Genomic DNA, 23,660 nt, shown 5'->3' with positions numbered 1-23,660 from the left:
TATATATACACACACACACACACACACATATCCAGGTGAGTATTCTGTTTAGCTGTCATAGCCGTTCTGCAAGTTAACAGCTGTCCTTTATGGAAAAGTAAGTTTCCCTGAAACTACAGGCAGTGAAAAATCAGTTTCCATGACAGAAGTTGCTGTTGCCGAGGCATTTGGGCTAGAGCTGTCAGAATGGATCGGCTGTCCACCAGCCGATCCATTCTGCGGGTAGGACGCCGCATATGCATCCCTGTATATATTGCACAGACCAATTTCATCGCTTTTAGGCATTTCTGTTTTTTTCAGGGCCCCCTCCCTTTTTCACATCCCGGCCATCTTATCATCTCATGAACTTAATGAGCCAGGTTGCGTTTCTGTACCCTCGCGCTGTCTTCTTGCCTGATTTCATATTTCCCCCCGTCTCCTCCTCGAAGCCATTAGCTGAGAGTGCTGAAACTCTGAGTTTGTGTGTGAGTCTTTATGTACATAGGAGCAACCAAAACTCTCACCTGCTATGAATAATTGATCTTTTGAATCTAGGGCGCATGAGGTTTGTATGCAGGAAGGTAGCTGCTGCTGCTGCTGCTGCTGCTGCTGCTGTTGCTGCTGCAGGAAGGCACCTTACACAGCTTGCTTTAAAAAGAAAACGTGAGCAATTGGGGGGTGGAGGGGGTGCAGGTCGGTGGAAATGCCACGTCTCGGTTCACTGTTGCATTATTGCTGAGTAAAGGTGTTAAGCTGCATGTGTTTGAGCACAGAGTTAGTTGCCAGTTTGCATGCACATGATGCAATTTTAATCAATTTCAAGTTGCTAAATCCAAACAAAGCTGGCTTTGAAACGGCCTCAGTCAGAACTAAGAAGGACAGACGGGGTCGGTCGCCTTCTGCAGAGACAAACAGAATATTCAACGCCGTTCGATCCGAGCGTTGCTGCCACAAATCGTCGGCTAAAACAAAACAGAAAAAAAAACAAAAAAAACCCCCGAATAAATAAGCGTGTGGGATAAATAAAAGGCTAAATTATTCATGTTTGCACATAAGCTTTGTTAAGTCATGCGGTAAAGTGCTCTCAGGCCGTCTAAGTGATTATGGTGTTTGAGCTGACAGGTATGTGAAATGAAGGGCACTGAGATAAAAAAATGTAGAGATGGAGACAAATTGTAGGGTACAGCAGCGTGTTATTAGACTGATTGGAATGTTAGCAGTCATAGCTTATTTTATTTATTTATTTATTTATTTATTTATTTATTTTCATGTGTTGCTGTTTGGAATCCCAAAAGGAGCAAATAGATGTTTTTTTTTTACTTTAGGTTCCGACTATTCACCTCTGCTTTTTCTAAACACTCTATTAATTTATGTTTTCCACAGGGAAGTTACAATATTTTTGCTTGGCCTCTTTCCCCACAATCTACAGGAACATCAAAGCGTGGGATCAGTTAAAGAGCAACAGCCCTGCAGCTGGCAGTGATTCAATGTCTTGGTCGGGTTCGTTATTGGCCGCGTGTTTGGCCCGTAACCAGGCTGTCTGGTTCACAGCGTTACCACGGCACCGGGCCCCCAGACGTCCTTCTTCATAGTTGCTCTCTAAAATCCCACCGATGATTTTTTTTTTCACCCCAACAAATCTCTCTATTAGATAAGGCAGCGAGTTTTAGTCCAAGACGTTTCTTTGTCGCTTCCCTTTCACTCCTTCCGTCCGCTTGCTGTCGCTCGTCGTCACAGCCGCTCAGCTGTCACACAGGGAGACAAGTAATGATTGGCTTTGCTGCACTTTGTCGGTGACAGAGACACATAAGATTGAACAAGGTGCAGTCGCTGGACTAGCCGGGCCGACTGACAGCTGCCCAGTCAGCAGCAGAATACAAAAAAAAAGAGACAACTGAGAAGAAAATCTCAGCCAGAGTGTCACTTCAGCGCTCAACTTTTGGTGATATGATTACTTGGTTTGAGTTCAAGTTTATATACTGATCAATGATCTCATGTAAAGAGCTATTTTCCATCTAGTTCCAATGACAGGTTGAAATACAGTGATAAAAAACATAAAATAACACTATTGAAACAAACAACCTTAAAATCCATGTAGCCTTGCAAATCATGACATTTTTGGCTTTCCAATAGACGTTTTTTTAAAGTGTATATTTTTAAATGAGATGAGAAGTGAAAGTTCCCTTACGTCACTCAGAAATGCATACCAAGTGTGAGAAACACAAAGAAGTAGCTGGACCCACAGCAGTTTTCCTGAATGGAATTGAACAGCCAACCATAGACAATTAAGAAATCATTTGCAATTAGTCATGAGACAGATTTGGACCACTCCTGTTGTTTTTGCTTCATGGATTTCTTCCCTCGTTTTTATATTTTCTTCTTGTCTTTGTGAAATAATAGTAAACTCTTGCTGAACCCATAAATGGAAACAACATCCAACAAAGATGTGTGGTAGCTGAAAATGAGTCTTTCACAAACTGTTGAGGAACATTTCCACCCACATAGTGGCATCTATGTGGCACAAATAAGTAACGATGTTACCTTCAGCAGTTATAAAAGGAGGAGCTTTGTTTTCGAAAGTGGAGTTCGCTCCACCCGGATGTTTTGCACAGCTGAATGGTTGCCATGGGAGATTGAAGGATTTCTCAAACTTGTTTGAAAGAATCAAGGCAACAATCCAGGTGTGTTTTTGTTGAGAGAACAACTTCATAACATGATGTAGAGCTAAAAAAAAATTCAATATTACATAATACTGCCCCTTTAAAAGTCATCCAGCTCATGACGCAGGCCCCGACCATCACACTACCACCACCATGCTTGGCTGATGTTCCTTTTAAACAAACAACTGTGCTGTTTGTTTAAACAGCACAGTTTCGACTGCCTAAAGTTCTTTTTTTTTCTTTCCCCAACAATAATAATCAGGTCTGAGTGTGGTAGTGAAATTTAACACAATACTTTAAGAAATGTTCTTATTTCATAATTTATCAATGAGGGTTATTACTTTTTACAACGAGCCTCTTAATAATAATTTATTATTTAAAAAGTGTTCTATGTACTTACTCATGCTGTCTGTAGTGATATTAAAATTTGATTAACGATCTGAGGCGGTCAAGAGTGACATACGAGCAAAAGAAGAAGAAATATGAAGTGAAGCCAATTCTTTTCTAAAGCATTGAAGACATTAATTCAAGAATTAAATTGAGCTTTTGGGCCATCAGCGTCAGTCTTTGGATTTTATCTCGCCAACAAAAACAGGGTGTGAAAAGGCTTTGAGGAGAAGGTAAAAAGGTTACGTTCCTCAAAGACAGTATTACGTTAGAGTAAATAAGATTTTTAATATGATTACCAAATAAAACTAGACGATGTGTAGATTTTCTTACAGCTCTGACCTTATTATCGTTCAGAGCGAGAATGCTCACCAAGGATACATTTTTTCGCATTCCCTTGGAAACAACCGACTTTCTCACAGAGTCGTCTCATCAACAGGAGCTCCAATCAAGTAGATATACCTGGGCTGACTCCATGTTGGACGTATCCAGGAGTGAGCACGAGATTCTTATAACCTTTAGTAAATGAACAGTTTGATGGGACAGCATTACGACACGAGTCTAAAACAAAAACATATAGTGCATAGCTAATTTCTTGAAAGCTCAGCATTAGCTGAGGCGCACAAGTGTACCGGTGCCGTGAAGAAAAAGAAATTGTGACTTTCATAATAAAAGCCATATTACTGTCATTCATCTAAAAGAAAGAAATGGGATTTACACTTTTACAAATTCACACAGCCGGTAAAAGGTTGTCAGCTAGTGGCCTCCAATCTGCTTCAGAGATGAACAAGTCTGTGCTTTTCTTTGGTTCTGTCTAATTTACTAAACTTTCACTAAAAAAAAAAGCGTATCTATGTTCAATTTTGAAGACGACAGAAAACCATTCACACGTGGGTTTCTTTTGTAGCTGACTAAGAGTGTGTCAAGCAAGATTAGGGGGTTTGCCTTAAATAGGGATTTTTTTTTTTTTTTTATGTGTTTTTGTGTGCTTTTGTTTTTTTTTTTTTTTTTTTAAACTAATTTGTCTTTTTTGTGCCTTTTGGGCCTCTATACCATGTGTAATGTGAAAAAATGCTAATTAAGCTGCTGCTAAACAAACACCCAGTCACTTGATTGACTCATATTCACAACTCTGTTGAGATTAAAGCTTTCATTGCTGCGCCGACTTCCACAAGCAACGTTCTCTGACTGTTGTTTGTGTCAGTCAAAGCAAATTGCTTTTTTTTTGTTGTTTAAGCAGGATGTCCAAGGAGTCTGATTCATCCAAACTTGTACGGAAACCTCTACAAAGTTGCCTTTCAAATCTCAGGATTCCCGTTTGATACAGTCAGTCCTACTGAAAAGCGGTGAACTTTACTGCAACTGTTCAAATATTCGTCCATGTTGTCAAACAGTCTGTACACACAAAGCCTTAAGGCTTCTAAATGCCTCCGAGAGTCATTAACCATCAACGTGAAAGATAATTATTGGCCCCACCATCAATGGGAATTGCATTACAAATGCCCTCTATGACTTTAATAGAACTGCCGCATATAAACTACATATGGATACACTTTGGATGATTTAACACAGTTTTGGCAGACCCATTACTTTAGCTTAGTCCTCCTGCTGCAGTACAGTATCGCCGCAGGGAGTGCAATATATTTGAATCATTTGGCTGTTGTCCTGTCAAGATAAATGGATATTGTCGGTGGCTGATGGTGCTGCTCCCTCCGGAGGCCACTTGGCAGACGTAGCCAGGTATGTATGTGCTTTACGTGTGAAGAGTTTGTGTATTTGGTTGCATGTGAGAAGGAGTAAAAGATCCACAGGTGCAGACAGGCATCTGAACGCCAGTGGAATTAGCACAGGAGTCTGTTAATTAAAAATGTGGAAATCAAACATATGTGGCTCATCTCATGCGTGCGTCACCCGTCCACCATGCCGCTCGGATCCCCAAATACTATTTTTAAATTGAATGAGCTTTATCCACTTCAACACTCAGTTTTCTTCCTTTTGTTCTGTGATTCTTTTTCTTTTTCTCTCAGCTATTTTTAGACTCTCTGAACTGTCAACTTCTGAAACGTGGCTGTCACACAATCATGCCAGGTCGTTTTATGCTTAACCTGATCTCGGTTTGCTTGCTTGCTTTTCATGTGATTGTTTGTTATTGCAGTGTTGAGAGAGGGAGAGAGACTTCCATCGTTGTTTTCCTCATATCCTCCAGCTTATTCTTTTACGTCTTCCATTTTAAATTTAAAGACTTCTGGTGATCAAAGGGACAGACAACGTGGCCGAAACGCGAGTCGTTTTAACCCTGGATTAAGTAACAAACGGGGCCTCGCAATTAAAGTTTGACACCGTAAATAATCAAAGAAAGTTACGATTAATGATGGAATATTTCTAATAAAGGCTTTGCTCATACCAGCTGATGGTTTGGAAGAGGTTTGATTAGTCAGGGTACGGATTTGCATCACTTTGGTGTTAGAAATAATGCCTGTGAACAAGCTGTAGCAACTGGTTTGTCAAGGATGAAAAGAATGCTTCCTCGGCTTCTTTTTCGCTTTACTTGGAAATATTTTCATTGTTAACTCGTCGAGCTTTCAGGGGAATTCTCCTCTACCAGGCCAAGAAAGGTTTTGCATGCCACGCAAGCCTCCGCATGGCTTTCCTCTCCCTTTGAAGCAAAGCCAAATTGACAGAAAACTGTGTCATGGTTTGTGCTCTGGGTCTGCTACAGTCTTTGTTTGGTAGTTGTGTTGTTTTTGAAATAGCTTCATTTCTTATGTATGCAGCTTTAGGTACAAATACGGCTACATTCGCATAGCGGGAAAAGGCAACTTCATTTTCTTTTGCCCATATCCGACTTTTTAATGGCTGCCTGACCGGCCCAATTCTGATCTTTTCACCCAGAAAATCCGAACTGTGCCACTTCCATATGTGGTACTGCCTGATTGTTTTCAAAACGCCTGAAGTCTGACTAGTCATTTCGCATTTAATCCGACTTTGTCATCATTAATGTGAGTTGTGCATCATAATTCTACCCCAGAAGAAGGCAGACATGGTTAATCTGGACATAAACAATGACTTAAAGTTATAATCACGATACTATGAACGAAGTCTGTGTCAGTGAAGAGCATCTCATCACAATCTCACTACTCAAAGCTCTGACTATGTATCCACACTTCTCTACAGAAGGTCGTCACAAATTCATAACCCAAGGGAAGCTAATAAAAAATAAAGCATGATCATTATTTTAATTAGCTTCTCTGGTGTTATGACTGCGTGACAATAAAAATAAAAAAAATCACAAAATCACCTCTGAAGAACTTTAAAATTGAACCATAGACAGCAGCGTCCACTAGAGGTGGGCTGCTGATGTGACGCCTACGCTATTCTTCTGTACAAGCAGGTCGCTTTGGAGTCGTCAACCGTTCGTACAGAAGTCTCGTATTTGATTAGTAATATGAACAACTATACAAATAATAAATAATTTGGATTTCAACAGAAAAAAAAGATTAAAATTTAGCATTAAGACCTGCTGTGTGAACAAAGCCCATCTGTTTCAAAATTTGAATTTTTTTTTTGTCTGGTACATCTCCATGTTTTCATCAGCCTCCTTCATTTTGTCTCAAACTAGCATTTCATAATGTGACATGTTTGTCATTGACTTCCGGCCACTTTAGTTAAAACCCTTCATATTGTAAATATTTCTTCATTTAATTCTTCATTAAGACCTCCTTCAAATTGGACTTAAACTGCCAAAGACATTTTTCGAAATTCAACCAAAACATGAATGGTATCTAGTGTGAGAGCACAAATCCTCTGTGGTGAGATGGTGGCTTGTTGTTTATTGTTGTAGTGTATCTCTGCTCTAGATGCCGAATGCAGGAGCCTGGTGGCATCAGCGGTTGCTTGCTCTTTGTGTGGCTCCCACACACCTGCATGGTTTAATAATCAAATCAATCTGAAACAGTAATGGCCGTTCTGTTTCCACTGACACCACGCCCATACCAGGCTGGCAGCACTCCAGGTCATTTATTTGAAATGCTTTTGGCTCTTCAGCATGCGCACAGCATCTCAGGCTACAGGCTGTACCAAAACAAATATCACCAAGCAACTGAAACATGCCATGCCAAACAGAAGGGGGAGAGAAAATGCACACAGACAAATGTCTGCGCTACACTCGCAATGGTCAGGTTCCCAGGTTCATGGGAAAGTGTGCATACCTCCAAATTGTGCATATAAGCTGGATGCTGGGACATTTTCAGACTTCAGAGTTCACAATCTGTTTGGGAAGCTAGCAAAGAGATGCCCTCACATCGTATTTAAAACTTATGAAGAAGGGGAGGCGGGGGAGTATTATTTTAAATAGGATATGCATAGAATAATAAAATAAGTTTATTATAATTTTAATTTAAAGGGGAAGAATTGTGTAAAATTGATTTTTTTTTTTTGTAGTTTTATATCATGTTATAATGCTATTTTCTCATTAAAAGCATACATGGAGGGTTACTTTGATTCTTTCATGCGAGTTTGAGGAATCTCCCATGGCAACCACTCAGGGGTTCAAAATACCTGAGTCGTGTCCAAATTCAGGGTCTGCATCCTTTGAAGGACCCCAGCAGGTAAAGATTATTTCTCTCTGCACTTTGTACATTTATGCACAAGCCCAGTGTAAAGGAGGTCTTTCCACCAAGTCTCAGTTTCTGACATCTGTCAAAATTTCACTTCTTAGGTTTTGTCATTGATAATAAAGTTTAGTTGGCGTTCCGGTCGGAACTCCCACTGGTTTGGCCTTGACTATTTACTGCGGCATAGTGATCGTATTCAAATTAATGTCCTGGAAGTGGTGACGCTGCCAGAGTGTTGACGGCTTACAGTTTCACAGGACATGTTGTGCTGATGCAGAGGGAACAAATCACAGAAACAAAGCAGGGGATACAACAAGCCCATGCAAATCAATAGCAGAAGCATCGATGGCCTGAAACTCACTTGGAACTTAAACTACAGTCCTTAACACAAAGGTAGATGTTGACCCTATCATCATTTAAATTATATTTTTACCATTTATAGCATAATTTTCTGAAATATTTCCTTGGTTTTTGAATTTATTGTGCACAATTTTGTCCCATCTCCATTGATTTTCCTTACATACGTTCTATGAAACACCAATTTTTTCGTTACATTCAACCAAGAATATATAAAAAGGAGAAATTAGTTCAGGTGCTTTCCGATAAGGCACAAACAGGCAAAGCAGTCACTATTTTTATTTTTTTTTACACCAGAAGTGACACAGTCGCAGTGACATAATGAATGCCTTTATGTCGCAAACATTTCTATTCTGCTGCATTTCTGCACAAACTCCATTATTTCACCCATTTCCCTTTCATTGACTGCAAGAATATTCAGAGGCAATATCGCCAGCAGTCATACCGAGGAATGCCAAATGAGACAATATCTATAACATTCTTCTGGCAACTGTGAAAACAAAAGAGGGAAAATAATAATAATAATAATAATAATTTGGAACAAATATTCCCAGCTAAGTGTTGTTGGTCGCAGCTGCTGGCAGCAGCGTTCATCTGCGAGTTCTCCGCTCCGATGGAAAGTAACGGGCCGAATCTGAGCTTTTAAACGAGCCAACGGAGAAATTCTTTAAAAATGCTAATGAGAATCAGCCTGAGAGAAGATATTATTATTGTTATTATTTTGGTTTTATGTGTGGCCGTGATTGCTGTTTCTTTATCCTCAAAGAATAAGTGCTTGGATTTTTTTCCCTTTTCGTTCCGCCCTTTCTAATTAAAATAAATGTGCAATCACTGACCCGTACTTCCAATTGTCAGAAGCTGATGTTCTATTCGCTGGCATTGTTCAGCTTCTTGTGAAATCGGGGCTTACATAAATAAACATACATAAAAAAAAAGAAAAAAAAAAGATTTCATGTAAACCGCACTATTCATCCTGCAAACATTAAGCTATTTTTATGCTATTAGTCATTTAGAATCGTTAAAGAAGAGGCTGTCAGGCATTTACTTTAGAAATGTGTCATAGTTTTTAATAATTTAAACAAAAGTCCTTGTGTTTACTCTGGATTCACGAAGTTGAAAACATAAGTAGACGGATCAGAAATGTTGCAGATTTAAAAAATGAGTTTTTCTTTCCTGCCGTCAGCAGACAGATGCCTCTGGTAGTTTACCAACTGTAGTTTTAAAATGCAATCATCTTAATAAGAATGAAGATTGCTACTCATTTAGCTTCCACATCACCAACGTCTGTTCTTTTTCCAAACAGCTACATTTCTGCTTCCCATAAAGTATAATATCTCTAACTTCACTTTGGAGCATCTCAGTAAAATTACTTTTAACCAGAGAAATGGTAGGACTTTTTGTTGTTTTCAAACCGTAACTTTATACATCTATCTGTAACTACTACACCCATTTCCATTTTGCACCTTTCCCATCTAGGCTGCAGTCACACCGGCCCTGCTAAGTCTCTGCTGTAATCCAACTCCAGTTTGTTTGCCTGGAAAGTTCAGTTCATATGAAGAGATGTGAATCAAACTTTGAAGCGGACCAAAACAAGCAAACTCTGGTCCACCATAAACCTCGGTCTCAGTTCGGTTCAACTGAACTCTGGCATGGTTTGAATGCATATGTGAACGGCAAGCGAAACCAGAGACCGCTACAAAAGCAGGAAATGGACTATAGCACAGGGCATTTTGGGAAAATAAAACCAAAACAAGCGCTCGTGTCGAACGCTAGATGGAGAAATGGCTCATGCTCTTTTACCAGAGACAAAAGAGAAATCCTGCCACTGCTAAAATCTATCACCACTCCAAGGATGAAGTTGCGCTTACATCCAAATCAAATTTCTTCCCATCAAAATAATTTTCTACATTATCAAATAGTGGCTTCCCTTCGCAGAAATGGATTGAAATGGATACTTTTACACCAATCACTGTTCCTGAAGAAAAGATCTTTCCGGTTGGATCCTTTACTTTATGTTTTCAGGCTATTTCTTTTTTATCAATCTAGTAGGTATTGTACAATGTTATCCCTTAAGACTTGCAAATTAAATCTACCAGCTGCTGTCATCGTAACAGCTTGCAGGCAACAACTTTCTGATGTCCCAAGAAAACACATTAAATGTGGGGAAACAGTCAAAGACAAAACTGAAAGGCCAGTTTTAATTAAAAGTCACATTTGCTCATACGGGAAAGTTAGAATAAGAAAAGTAGAGCGCTTCAAATTGGCTGAAAGACGAGAATAATTTAGTGGCTGTCAGGACGCTCAAAACGTGAGTCAAGATATTTATTTCTGATCCATCAAAGGTTGCCTGTCTGACACTGTACAACCTCATTTGTTTCTGAAGCCAACTAAATGGAAATATACATACTTTACATCAATTCAGACTGTTAATTAAAGAGATATATAAAGCCTCTGCGACAATGCAACACATCCCCGTGTGCTTTACTGCTATCAGTCAGTCCATCCGTGGGTATTATTGCAAGCGGTGCAGAGTGAAGACACAATTTAGAGTCTACTGGTGGCAGCAGCGAAACAACAAGAGTGTTTATCGGGGTCTTTGGAGAGACACAGGAAATTGAGTTTGTCCAGTCTAATGATGGGCAGAGTCACGCAGCTGTACAGGCGTACCATTTCTCCTCTATTAGCGAAGATGTGTTATTCATGAGGGCAAATCCAGTATGAACTATCCATCATTGAAATTCTACACATTCACGTCTCATTGTCTGTCCGGGTGGGAGTGGAGAGGTGATGAGGGGACCCAAGGCATTCTGTTTTATTCACTTATTCATCTACTTTCTGAAAAACATGGGAACTTGGTAACCGCAGGAACAGTTGGAGAGGTAAACGGAGGTGAAGTCAAAACTTCACGGAACGAATCGGAGCTCAACGACTTGCGACGAGGGTGTTAGCACACGGGGCCAGAGCACAAATAGCTGCACGTTTATTTTTTTTAATTTTATTTCCAACAACACATTATCTCTCTCCCTCTCTGTGTATCTGAGCTTGCGTCTTTATTCTGCCAAGTTCCAAATAGGCGCAATTGGCGTATACATGCTTTGTTGCGTCCAAAGCTATTTATATCATTCAATCTGAAGCTGAATGGCTTTCGTTTTGTGTGTGAGCTTACAATGCTGCTATGACAGACATTGATTTTGTTTTTGTCATTGTCATCCATTTTTAAGAACAGCCTTCCCACACGATTCGTCTGTTTTTTTCTTTTTACGGAAAACCAGTCATGCTGTTGAAAGCCGTGTAAGCAAACATCAATTAGACTTTTATGCCGTCACGCCGTCGTGAGCTGCGTCATTTACATCTCAGCCTGGAGCGTCACGGTGCGTCCCCCCCTCCGGCCCCCATCCAGACTAAAACCTGAGTGGTAGTAATGTACGAGGTGTCTTGTTGCGCGATTGCGTTTGTGTTTACATCTGTGTTTAGTGGTGCAATTACACGGGGCGAGCTGTCAGGCACTGAAGTCAGAGAGGAAGGGAACGCGATGCCAGCTGCAAACGGAGAGCACACGCGCGCTGAGTGTTGCTGTAAACAAGGAAATGGGTGTTTACTGCTCCCCTGCCTCTCAGCCAGTGTGTAGAAAGAGCTTCCACATTATATATTCATGTTGTCTAAAGCCTCACCTGGGATGAAGGTAAAAAAAATTAAATAAAAAAAACAACTTTCCTCCACAGTGAGAAAGGGAGCTGAGGAACGTGAGTTGCGGTGCTATTAATGGCTATTTTCGCTGCTTTTGGTGTTTTAACATACAGTGACGTTACAATTAAAAAGTTGAATTTGTTTTATTGGGATATACTGTCAACGCTTTGGCGGTTTTAGTGCATGGTTCCACCAGATTTGTACGTTTGGAGTCTGAATTTGTTTTTGCCCGTTCTTCTTTTCAAAATAGAGCAATTTTCCTGCAACTGTAAGTTGTATCTTCGCCATATCTACCACAGCTTGTTTTCATGGTGTGGATGTTATGTTCAGAGGGACGTTTTGGCCTCCAAAGTCAACTTCTTGCACTGGATTTTATTTAGTGGCACAAGTCATGTGATCAACAGCCGGATGTTACTACTGGAGAAAACCATGAAGAAGACAACACGAAGTAGTAGGAGGATGATGGTTTGTTTTTGTTTCTAACGATGTGCAACAGCTCCATCAGAGCTCACAGAATGCACAGTTCATAAAAAGTTATGTCATTCCAACGTATTGAATACTTAGCTCTTATACGTATTGAATACTTAGCTCTTATATGTAGCCGCTCATAAGGTTGTCATCACTCCAACACCTGAATAAGACACCGACATCTCCTCTGATGGCTGATAGATGATGAACGCCGCAGCTGAGTTGTGAATACATCTCATGTGACCTTTATTTTTACTAACTTATCACGTGAACAAGTTTATTCATGTGTAATTTTAATTTCATTTCAGATTTAGTGGAAACACAGCAGTTGTGAAATTATGTTTTTCCAAGCAGAATTTCGACAAAGATTTGCAGACATTTATAATAGAAATGCAGCTACAGTTTTAGAGGAAAAGGGAATTAGTTGCAATGTGTTTTTTGTGTGTTTTTTTTTCACAGGCTGAGGCGAGCAAGCAGAGAGGAGGTGCATCCTTATGGTGCTAACATGATTAGCAGATCACTGATTTAAATTGTCTCCCTATCTCGGCAACATCTACATTCTCAATCCCCCACGCTCTCCCAGTGTATCAGGCTTATCGCTTTCTGTCTCTCGCCTGCTCAGATAATTCTTCTGTTAGAGATCTGTTACCTAATTCTTATTGAAGACATGCATGAGGGAAGAGTTTAATGGAAAAAGTTTAGGGCCTCAAAAAATAATTACGGGAGTGAGGAGATAATTTTTTTTTTCTTGGATAAACTCCTTGCCATGACAGGTGATTAAAATAAGCCATCTAATCTCACAACAAATATAAAAGCAAAAGGCAGCTTAGATTTGATTGGTGCCTCTTTTATTTTTTTTTCAACATTCTTGCTAAAAATCCTCCTCACACGAGGGCCAGTTGCCCAAGAAATTGTGAACCACCGAGACCTAAAATTAACAATTAGGAAGCCACATCTCAAATACCAGGTGCGCGCCGCTTAATGCAAATTTCTCCTCACTGTGCGGCTGGAAAATTTACTGTGTCTTGTCTTATTTGTCTGATAAATAAAGCAAACTCTTATTTCCCAGAAGAAACAGAAAGGGGGGGAGGAAAAAAAAGAAAAACATTTTCACCAATTTACTCAAGTCAGCAGGTGCCGTGCTTGATACGTCTTCATGGAAATGGCAAGTAAAGAGGAAAACACCCGCAGAGTGATAAAGTAGCGAAACGGCGCTCTCGTTAAGGCTTGAAGGTGTGAAGAATCTGAACACGGCTCATAACAGACAGAGCCATCCAGGTCCTGGTGATAGAAAAAATCCGAGCATTGGGGGGGGCGGAGGACAAGGCTACAGGTGCAACACTTCCCCCCCTTTGGCACTAACTTTGATAGTGTTGAGCCATGAAGAATCACCTCATTTATTGAGCACTTTTTTCTTTTTTTTCTTTTTTTTTTTGGTTTAGTGAGGGTTGCATGCGTTTTCCATTGTCGCCCAGTGGCAGAGCTTAACAAATAGGATTAGATTTGTTGCCCGTGAGAGCACGCTCCCGTTCAGGTGACACGCGAGCTCGACGTGCACACCGGCGAGCGCGACTAGAAAACAGGAGAATTACCGCTAAAGGTCAGCGGAGTCAGATGCTGAATGTCACAGCTTAGCCACAGTTTGGCAAGAAAATACATTCAGATAAATAGGCTTGTCTCCCAGGAAAATGCCTGCGACTGAATTTCCAGCATAAAAGACCTGGATTACAGGGTGGGTTAAAAGGCAACAGAGGGATATCGATTGGAGGACAGCGTATCCAGGCTCCACGTTGCTTTGAATAATAAATTGAGTAGGAGGCAAGCCAGGGGGAGGGGGTTTCAGATGGAATCTTGGTAATGGACTGTGAATTGGGCTCATCTTGGGATGAGACTGTGCAAAAAGTCCCATCTCCTATCTGGTGCATCTGAGGGACTCGTGTCGTTGATCGGAAAGTGCCTCCAGAGCAGCTGACTGCGAGTAAAGACAAGCATTCCACAGCCCATTTAGCAACACAAACTGACTGATCACAAGCCCTCTCTTGTTGGGAAAGTAGTGCCAGCAGACACAGAAGCAAGGAATCAAGAGTCTCCCGAAAGGCAATTTCTGGATGGGCCACATCATGTGTCGGATGAGACCAATCGGAATCAGCGAGGCGTCTCGTGACTCGGAGGAGCAGGTGTTATTGTTTGTTGTCTTTTAAGTACGTTTCTTTCTGTTGGCGGCAGCGCATTCGTGGGATTAATGTGGCAACGTGTGAGCAAGAGGGTCCATATGCGTACCACACTCTGTGCCATGAGCTGAAAATATTAGAGACAATTTTACTGCTTCGTGAAATCAATAGAGAATTTATAAGTTTCTTGAATTTTTTGCCAATAAAGTCTTGTGTTTTACTATACTATATTGTGCTCTAATGTAGAATTTTGTAGAGATGGACCAAAGTGATATTAATATCTGTATTGGTCCTAATACTGAAAAAAAAAATCTAGATTGGGTATTGGTGACAATGTGCCAGATCCTTAAGGGCAGATCTATTCAGTCTAACTCTATACCTCATGTTTTGATCATCATCATGCTTTATTATTTATTTTTAGGATTCCTAATTGCACTTTCTGAACAATTTGAAAGAGTGTTGCAGTTTAATTTTTACATGTTTTACCAAGTTAGTCAACCTGTTGTTTTTGTCAGTTTCATATTTATTTCACATTGACTGTTCTACTCCTAATTGCACTTACTGAACAAATTAAAGTTGTTTTAACATGTTAGGCCATAAATGTGCTGCATGGGAGCTGAAATATCAAATAAGTTTAGAATTCAGTACATTTATGTTTACAAAAAAAAAAAGATGTAAACCTTAGGTATCGGTGTCGGAAGTGAAAAATGTGGATCGGTGCATCACTAGTTTGGCATTTACAGAACATAGTAACTTCTCTTTCAGCTAAACCCCCTCATCCCAAATGATAACTCTAGGAAAATTATAAATTGAGGCAATCCTCAATGTACAATGAAGCTTCTATGTCCAGGACAGACCATTCTTCTTCAGTGAACTTTGATAAAACTGTAAATGAGACAAGATAATTTTTATTTTTATTTCATATTGTGTTGTAACGGGGAAAAAAACAGGTCTTGAAACTGAATTATGTAATAACATGTAAGGCATGTCTTTGACATGTTGAAAGTCTCTAATTGTATTATGTAGTAATATATATATGAACACATTTGAAATCATTGTGCAGTAACTTGTGGACACTTACCTCAATGTGGCATTTATTTTGCGTTCTAATGTAGTAGAAATGTGCAATGATGTGATAAACAAAATGCATGTAAAGGGTTTCCTCACATGTTGTACATATGGAAAATTGAATTATTTTCCATATTATTTTCATATTGTGTAGTAATTTGTAAATGTGCATCTTGTGAGCAATTATACACAAAGTTCATATGTGAAACAAATGTGGAGGGATCATAATATGTGAAATCTCCTGTTTCAAATGTTGATTTATGTTGGGTAACAAGCAAAATACTTATACTAACATGTGAAATACATTGGGAGGGAATCATATGGAGAACATGTTTGTCACTTTTTTTGTAGTTTTTGTAACCTGAGCTTTATCGACAGGCAGAAACTTTGAAGTCCGTCATTGTGGCCATTTTGTCAGGTCATCAAAAGTGAAACAGCGAAGATTGAGATTTCTGGTTCAGGGTGAAAAGTCTGGTTTGTCAATGAAAGGAAACAAAACATTTCCTTTGTTAATGTAATTAACTACAAGGTCTTCAAATTGCAGTGAATTTTTGTGGTTTGCCAGCCATTTTTATCCTTTTCATCACACTTTCATTCAATGGTTTTACTATTTTTTTAGAGTGCAAACAAGTTAAACTTATTTCAAAGCTGCAGTTTAGAAATGTCATATCAAAATTCACCAATTTTATTCAATTTCCTTTTAACTTTTTGTGTCAGCTTTGATGTTTATGAAGCCCATATTTACCACAGTACAGTGCAATAGACATATTTGGCTTCAGAATATTATTTGACATTATGTGAGTAGTTATTCCACTGGTTTTATTAAAAAATATATTTTATTCACTCATACTGAGATGGCCAAACAGATTTAAGGTGTGAAGTACTGTGTGGGAAAACCTTTGTGGCTCATATCTTGTTTTACAGAAAGTGTATTTCGGATGCATTACAATGGATTTTATAACAACTGACACAACAAAATAAAGCAAATTCTAAAAAACATACAAAACTTGAACTACCCTGTTGAACTGAACACAGAAGCTGTGACCAAACTGACCTGGTCTCCATGCTTTCAAATAGACACTGGGACAAAATCTGATTGGGTTTGGGGAACTAAATGCTGCTTGAAATACAGAGTTGAGCTAATTGTACTTCATGAATAAAAGCAAAGCCCTCTTTCCTCTTTTTTTAGTTTTGCTAAACATAATAATGACAGAAGAGTAACAACAGAAATTCTTGATACTTCGCTGGTCTAAAAGTTCAATATGTTCAGGTTTGGTTTGCTCTTATTCACTCATATTTTTGTTTTGTGGGACAGTACCTTTAACCTCCGTCTCTGTCTTTGTTCTCTACAGGCTGTGGGCTGGAGTTCTTGCTGGTTCTCTGTGGCCTCAAGTTTTCCTGGTCCTGCCCCCATCACTGCATATGCTACACTGCGCCCAGTACCGTCTCCTGCCAGGCCCACAACTTCCTGTCAATCCCTGACGGCATCCCTCCGGACAGCGAGCGCATTTTCTTGCAAAACAACAAAATCCACCGCCTGCTACGAGGGCACTTCAACCCAAACACGGTCACTCTGTGGATCTACTCCAACAACATCACGTACATAGAGCCGTCCACCTTTCACGGCTTCACGTTGCTGGAGGACCTGGACCTCGGAGACAACCGCCACCTACGCTCTTTGGCCGAAGACACCTTCCACGGCCTGAATCGGCTCAACGCGCTTCACCTGTACCGCTGTGGTCTCAGTTCACTTCCGAACAACATTTTCAAAGGCCTTCGGAATCTACAGTACCTTTATTTGCAGGTACATTTTGAATCCACATTGTTAAAACTTTGAATTCTAACCTTAAGATTTGTTTTTGTTGATGCGCCATCCAAGAATTCAGAGTCAGGGGCATGTAGAAGAAGGGTGGGCACACTGAAATTGCAATTTCATCTAAATATCTAAACAAACTAAACACATGAATCTGTTTAAAATGTTTGTTACAGTGACTTAGGGTACAGGCTACATTTTCTAGTCACGTTTAGCTTAGTGTTGCTTGAACAACTATTTTTAGCATTGTCATGCTAACGCTATTCGACTTACTCAAAGTCGAAACACCAGTCGCTGTTTGGGACAGTGGCTTAAATTTTTCTAGTCACATGATTAGAACGGAGACCACATTCTCCGCTGACCTTCAGAGGGTTTAACAAATCTAACAAAGAAAAAAGGCAAGGCACAGCCCTCAAGACCTCTCTCTTGCTCCTGCATTACAAGGCCTGTGTCTCTTAAACAACTATATTTATCACCGTCGTGTTAACTCTGTTCAACTTATTTATCAACTTAAAGTCAAAATTATTAAATGGTTAGACTACAAATGCTTAATTACCCTCTTTTCGCCTTTATTAAGAGTTTTTTGTGCAGTAGTCTGAGGTTGCTTTTTGTTATTAATAAAAATCATATACACCAACTGACATGAAGTAGATGACAAAACACTATATAGATATGATATGAACAAGCTCTGGTGTAGGGAGTCAATTAGATTTCAAGGATATTCTGTAGTTTTGGGACATACTGCTAAGTGGGGTTGCAATGTTTCTATAAATGTTTTATAAATGATCCGTCACTGACGGTGGGGTGAGGCCATGAAACTGTTGACAGAAGGCTCCGGCTGTTTTCTCTTTAAAGATAAATGAGAAGTAAAAATGCTCCAAAGATCAGAAAACAAGAGCTAAACTACCCAACATAGTCATTGACTCCAGTTGTCCAAATGCTGTTTCTGTGAAAGTCTGGAACAGCTAATATATATTAATCAAGGTGAGCTTTGTCTCTACTGATTAATGTCACCATGAGAGTCTGACAGAAGAGCACTGAGAACATGGAAAATGATTGCCCTGTCTAAGTAGTAATTTAAAACTTGTTCATGTACGCTCATGGTAAAAGCAAAAGCACACCCTCTGTCAAGTTATGCCTATTCTAGATTCTGAAGTGATCTAAATCCAACTCCAAATGTACGAAACTATACATCACAGACTTAAGATACCAAACTCTGGGCGATTACAAACTATGCCAATTTTGTATTAACTATGATTCTGTGTTAATAGTGCCCTTTCATGTAATTATCAGCTACAGTTGAAACCAGATATTTACATTCGAATAAAAAAAATGTAGTTCATTGAATGAAGTTAAATCAGATCAAACTTTCTTGTTTTAGCTTAGTTAAATTACCAAAATTAGTTCTATGTGTTAAATCCCAGAAAACCTGGCAAAAGCTTTTTTTGGAATATACATATATTTTTTGTATATTTTTGTATGTCACTCAAAAGTTTACATATATTTTGGTCAGCATCAGGAATTTTTGTCTTAAAATGTAGGACTTGGGTCAAGATTTTTCTGTGTGCAAACTTTTGAAGAACGTTTCAGTTCAGTTTATTTATATAGCGCCAATTCACAACAAATGTCATCTCAAGTCACTTTACAAAAAAAATCATTTCAGTTCAATCACATACATAATTGATTCTAGTTATCAGGCAATACAGTTGTGGTCAATTAATTATTCAAAGTTGATCAAATTGTTCCTAAGGATACCCAACACATTGCATCGAGTCATTTACTTGCAACATTCACTCCTCCAATCTACATGGATTGGTCAACAGACAGTGGCCATGTTGGTCTCATTACAGTTTTCTACAGTCTACTTACATGGTTCTATCCAATGGACAGACAATAAAATGTCAACAATTAATTATACTAAGTACTTGTTGCAACCGTGTGCCATGTGGACATACGTTTACATTTTAATATCAACAGCAAAGTAAGACATTGCAATGACAATCCATCCACTATGTCTCTTCTCAGGATAATCACCTGAAGTATCTGCAGGATGACACATTTATGGATCTCCACAACCTCAGCCACCTGTTCCTCCATGGAAACCGTCTGTGGAGCCTCAACCAGAACACCTTCAGAGGACTTCGAGCCTTGGACCGTTTGCTTCTGCACCAAAATCAGATCGAGTGGGTCGACCGTTTGGCCTTTCACGACCTGAAACGCCTCACCACCCTCTACTTGTTCAACAACACCCTTGTGGAGTTGTCCGGACAGTGCCTGGACATGCTTCCTGCCTTGGAATACTTGCGCCTCAACGACAACCCCTGGTCATGCGACTGCAAAGCCCTTTCGCTCTGGGAATGGTTGAAAAGGTTTAAAGGTTCGACTTCTTCGGTCGGCTGCCAGGCCCCGGTCAACATGGTTGGGAAAGACCTCAAAGAGCTGCGCAAGGAGGACTTCTCCAGCTGTTCTTCGACGGTTTCTGAGTCCAGATCGCAGACTAACAATCTATCTGGTACGGTCAATCCGTCCATGAACCGTGGAGTCGCAGTGGGCTCCGGAGATCAGACCCACATCGTGGATCCCTCGAGACCCGGGCCGCCTAAAAACTGTACAAAGCCTCGCAACAGAGCGAGCAAGAAGAAGGGTGACAACGAGGTTCACCACTCAAAGGAGGTCATGTCAAACAAGGAGGATTCCTCCCATGATTTCACAGAGGGACGAAAACATGACCACACATCCCCGGATGGCACAGTCACACAGAGAAAGCACAAGTGTCCTCGGACCACTGTTCGTCCCCCCAGTGGGGTTCAACAAGCCAACAATAAGGCCCTCTCATCCAAGGCTTCACTACATATCCAAGCACTCTTTGTGGCCTTGATAGTGAGAAATATCGACCACATTCTCCGCTGACCTTCAGAGGGTTTAACAAATCTAACAGCCAAAAAAAAAGGCAAAGCACAGCCCTCAAGACCTCTCTCTTGCTCCTGCACTACAAGGCCTGTGTCTCTTATGTATGTGTGTGAATGTGATTATATGTGTAAATGTTGTAGGGAGCTTTATTGTTCAAACTGAAGACGATATCAAAAACCATCAATCATCTATGAGGGAAAGATTCAGAGCACAAAAAGTCTGACTGAAAATGATCGGAAGTCAATGCAAACTAAGCTTGCACTGCCAATGCCAGTATGATTTCTTCACCATACATCTTGGCCTTTTATTTTATTTTATTTTATTACTTTTTTTACTCGACCAGAGCTTAGATAACCAAAATTCAATAAAAAGAAAGTATGAGTAAAGAGACATAAGATAACTCAAGCTAACACTTGCTACCTAAGTGGCTCTGAATGTCTTCAAATAGTCCACTTAACTTTAGCTTTTAGCTTAGTTGGGTCGAAGATGTTAACATTGACAGCAAGGAATCAACAAATTATTCAGTTTGAGACTTTTTTTGCTTTTAATGTCTTTCTGTTCTAAATTTTGTAAAGTGCAACTCCATGTTTTAAAGCTATGGGATGCCAGCAGTTTCTCAATGAATATCAAATTGAAAGGTTTTGAATAAAAACCCCTTTGCCTTTAGATTGTATTGGCCATAAAGAGAACAGCCATTCAACTCACACGGAGTTACTAAGCTGTAGCAGATGATAGAAATATATTTCTTAAACATTTTGTTACTTTTTTCGTGTGCTAATCTACCTTCTGCCTGCACAGTATTTCCGCACACTATTCTCTCTTCCATCTTCATTAACATCTCTTCTGTTCTGTGCAACTGAAGATTAAGCTGCTAATTGCTTCATGATGACAAGGATTGCCATTTGCTATTTTCATCTGCTTGGAAACGTGCGTCTCATGGGGGGATCAAGCTGTGAATATCGAGGAGTCTGTCTATATCTTGTGTAAGATGTTGTTCATTTAATTGTTTTTTTGTTTTTTCCTATGACACAAAACGGACCTATAGATACGCCCTATGTTGCAGGGCCAAGAGGAGCCTTAGAGGTCAGAGGTGAAGTTTCTGGGTTTCTTCGTAAAGAATGCGAGGAGACATTTTGCTTTATTTTTGTCCCTTGATCGCTCAACCTCAAAAGGCACACACAAAACAGGACTCCTTCAAAAAAACAAAAAACAAAAAAAACACAGGCATACCTTAAATAACTCAATGAACAGTTAAAGGGAATATTTAAAAGGAGCAACTTTGCAACTCAGCTCAAGCAGAGTTGTGCCTCTTCATGTACCATTGCAGTTCTCCGTGGAGACGAGAATTTCAGAACGAGACAGTTCGTCTTTGAAGAGGGAAAACTGTTATGGGACGACTCGCTGTACCTCTGGAGCTTTCGTGCCTCCCTCGAAATATGTCACAAGTTCAAATAAAAGTGTTTGTATCGATGGCGTGAACTGTATCAGTAACGACGGAGACAAGAGGACATCTCACAGTGCTGATAATAATCATTTTACTGTATTACTACGAGAAAAACAGTATCAGTGACATCAACGATGATAACAGGGTTTTCTGGTTCCTCCCACCAAAGGGAGCGTTTGAGTTGTTCTGTTGACTTCTTTATTTTTCATGTTTCTATTTTTAGAGCCGTCGTTTTGAATCGTTCCTCATCCCTTTCTTTCCCGTTCTTGCTGTATGGCTATTCATCTTTTTTTTTCTTTACCATGGATAAAATGTTCAGTAGGTTATCATTGAAAACAGCACAAAAATGTTTATAAAGATATTAAAATCTATATCTTCTTATGTCTACCATTGCAGTATGTGTGTCTGTTTATTCTTGCTGTGTTTGGCACCAAGTTAATGTGGGGGGTGGGGGGAACAGAAAAAAAAACAACAACGTTCCCTTGAATCTATTTTAAGCAAAGATATATTCTGTCAGCATATTTTAGGGTTTGCTCTCACTCAGTTCTCCGTTTGTCTGTGCAATACTTTGCCACGTGTCTCTGATTAGATGCTACCAGCTGAACTATTTCTGCCTTCATTAACTAGACCTCCTCTTCCTACACATCTAAAAGACTGTCCAACAATACAAAGAGTAAATATTAGCATTTTTCAGCAACCACTGGGGGGGAAAAACAAACTAAAATCCAGACCAACAGGACACTAGGAGAGCTGTTCTTTCATCAAAATGGTCTTTAAGTTATAATAATTAAGAACATCACACAGAATATGCAGATTTTCTGGACTATTGTCTTGAATATTATGGTGCATTCTCACCAGCCTGGCTTAGTCCATTTAAATCAAACTCTAGTTCATTAGTCTCGAAAATTTGGTTCATTTGGGGAAGTATGAATGTGCAAGCTAACTAAACAAAAAAAGCAAACTATAGTCTAGTCTAGGTCTCTGGTGCGGTTCAAATGCGTATATGAATGCAAGCGAACTGGACACCAACCCAAAACCAAGAAGTGGACTACAGCGGAGGGCATTCTAAGTAAATACAACCAAAATAAACATGCAAGTCTAATACTAGAGGGAGAAATGGCTTGCGACATTTTACCAAAGACAAAAGAGAAATCCTATAGTCGCTGAAATCTGAAGCAACTCCATTTGTGTTTACATTTTGTGAACAAGAAAGTTGAGCGAATGTCTTCTTCAAATTCAAATTATTTCTTTATAAAAGCCTGCCACCAAAGCCCCGTTCATGAATAAATTCACTTTTGCTCTTTTACTCAGCTTCAGCTTTTGTGTTTTAAAGTTTATAGGCTTCTACAGGGAGGTAATTTCAGTACTTCAGTATTAATGTTCATCTTGGAAACCCTGGACTTGAAAATTTATGGAGATTTTGGTCCTGCCATTGTTTTGTATTTTTGTATTACAGCAAGACAAAAACGCTGTAAGACATTTTTGTCTTACAGCACTTTAACTTTAAGTTTAACTTTTACTAAGACAGCACATTCAGTCTGTTAGCATCAGGATTGATGCTTATTTTGCAATTATTAATAATTGATCACTGTGGTAGATTAGCTAGTTTAAACCCCTGCTCTACTGATCTGTCAGAGTTGGTGTGTGGGTCGCCTTTTTTGTTGTTCTTAACTGAACCAAAACCCACCAAATTCCACAGTACATCTACATGTTCATTTGTCAAAGTCAAGCTAGCATAACTGACCTACTTCCCTCTTCCTTGCTATTATTTTTTTAGCTAAATCATTTTCCTGACCTTGTAATCTAGTTGTTGTAGTGTTGACAATTAGCGACAGCAACCCTTTTTCTTTCAAGTATCATGCATAAATGCACATTATGTTGACAACTAGACATTTAAAACCAATGCTAGTCATCTTCGGTGAGCAGCTTTTTGTCCTCCAGGAAGGAGCTAGCGGGACGGGATCTTGTACATGTGACGTCACTTAATTTAATTTAATTGTGTGAAAATGATTATGTGGCTTTGTGTGTTAGCTCTGTGACAAACTGGCAACCCATAATAAGCTGCAAGGGGCATGTTGCCTTTCATGTTGCTAAACACCCACA

General features: G+C 39.6%; 1 protein-coding gene across 1 annotated transcript in view; it reads left to right on the top strand.

Moving 5' to 3' along the window:
- The window catches only part of rtn4rl1b (reticulon 4 receptor-like 1b), a 215,069-nt gene extending 193,127 nt beyond the window's left edge, over window positions 1-21,942 (top strand). Inside the window, exons 2-3 of the mRNA XM_007554345.2 lie at window positions 16,743-17,194; window positions 19,229-21,942. Of these exons, the coding sequence (XP_007554407.1) occupies window positions 16,743-17,194; window positions 19,229-20,113 (1,337 nt within the window). The 3' untranslated portion in view covers window positions 20,114-21,942. The remainder of the gene's footprint in view (window positions 1-16,742; window positions 17,195-19,228) is intronic.
- Window positions 21,943-23,660: the final 1,718 nt, after the last annotated feature.

Source organism: Poecilia formosa, unplaced genomic scaffold, assembly GCF_000485575.1.
Source record: "Poecilia formosa unplaced genomic scaffold, Poecilia_formosa-5.1.2 Scaffold63, whole genome shotgun sequence".
In the NCBI taxonomy this organism is placed as follows: domain Eukaryota; kingdom Metazoa; phylum Chordata; class Actinopteri; order Cyprinodontiformes; family Poeciliidae; genus Poecilia; species Poecilia formosa.
The sequence above is the reverse complement of the archived record's forward strand: the minus strand, read 5'-3'. Positions and strand labels throughout refer to the sequence as shown.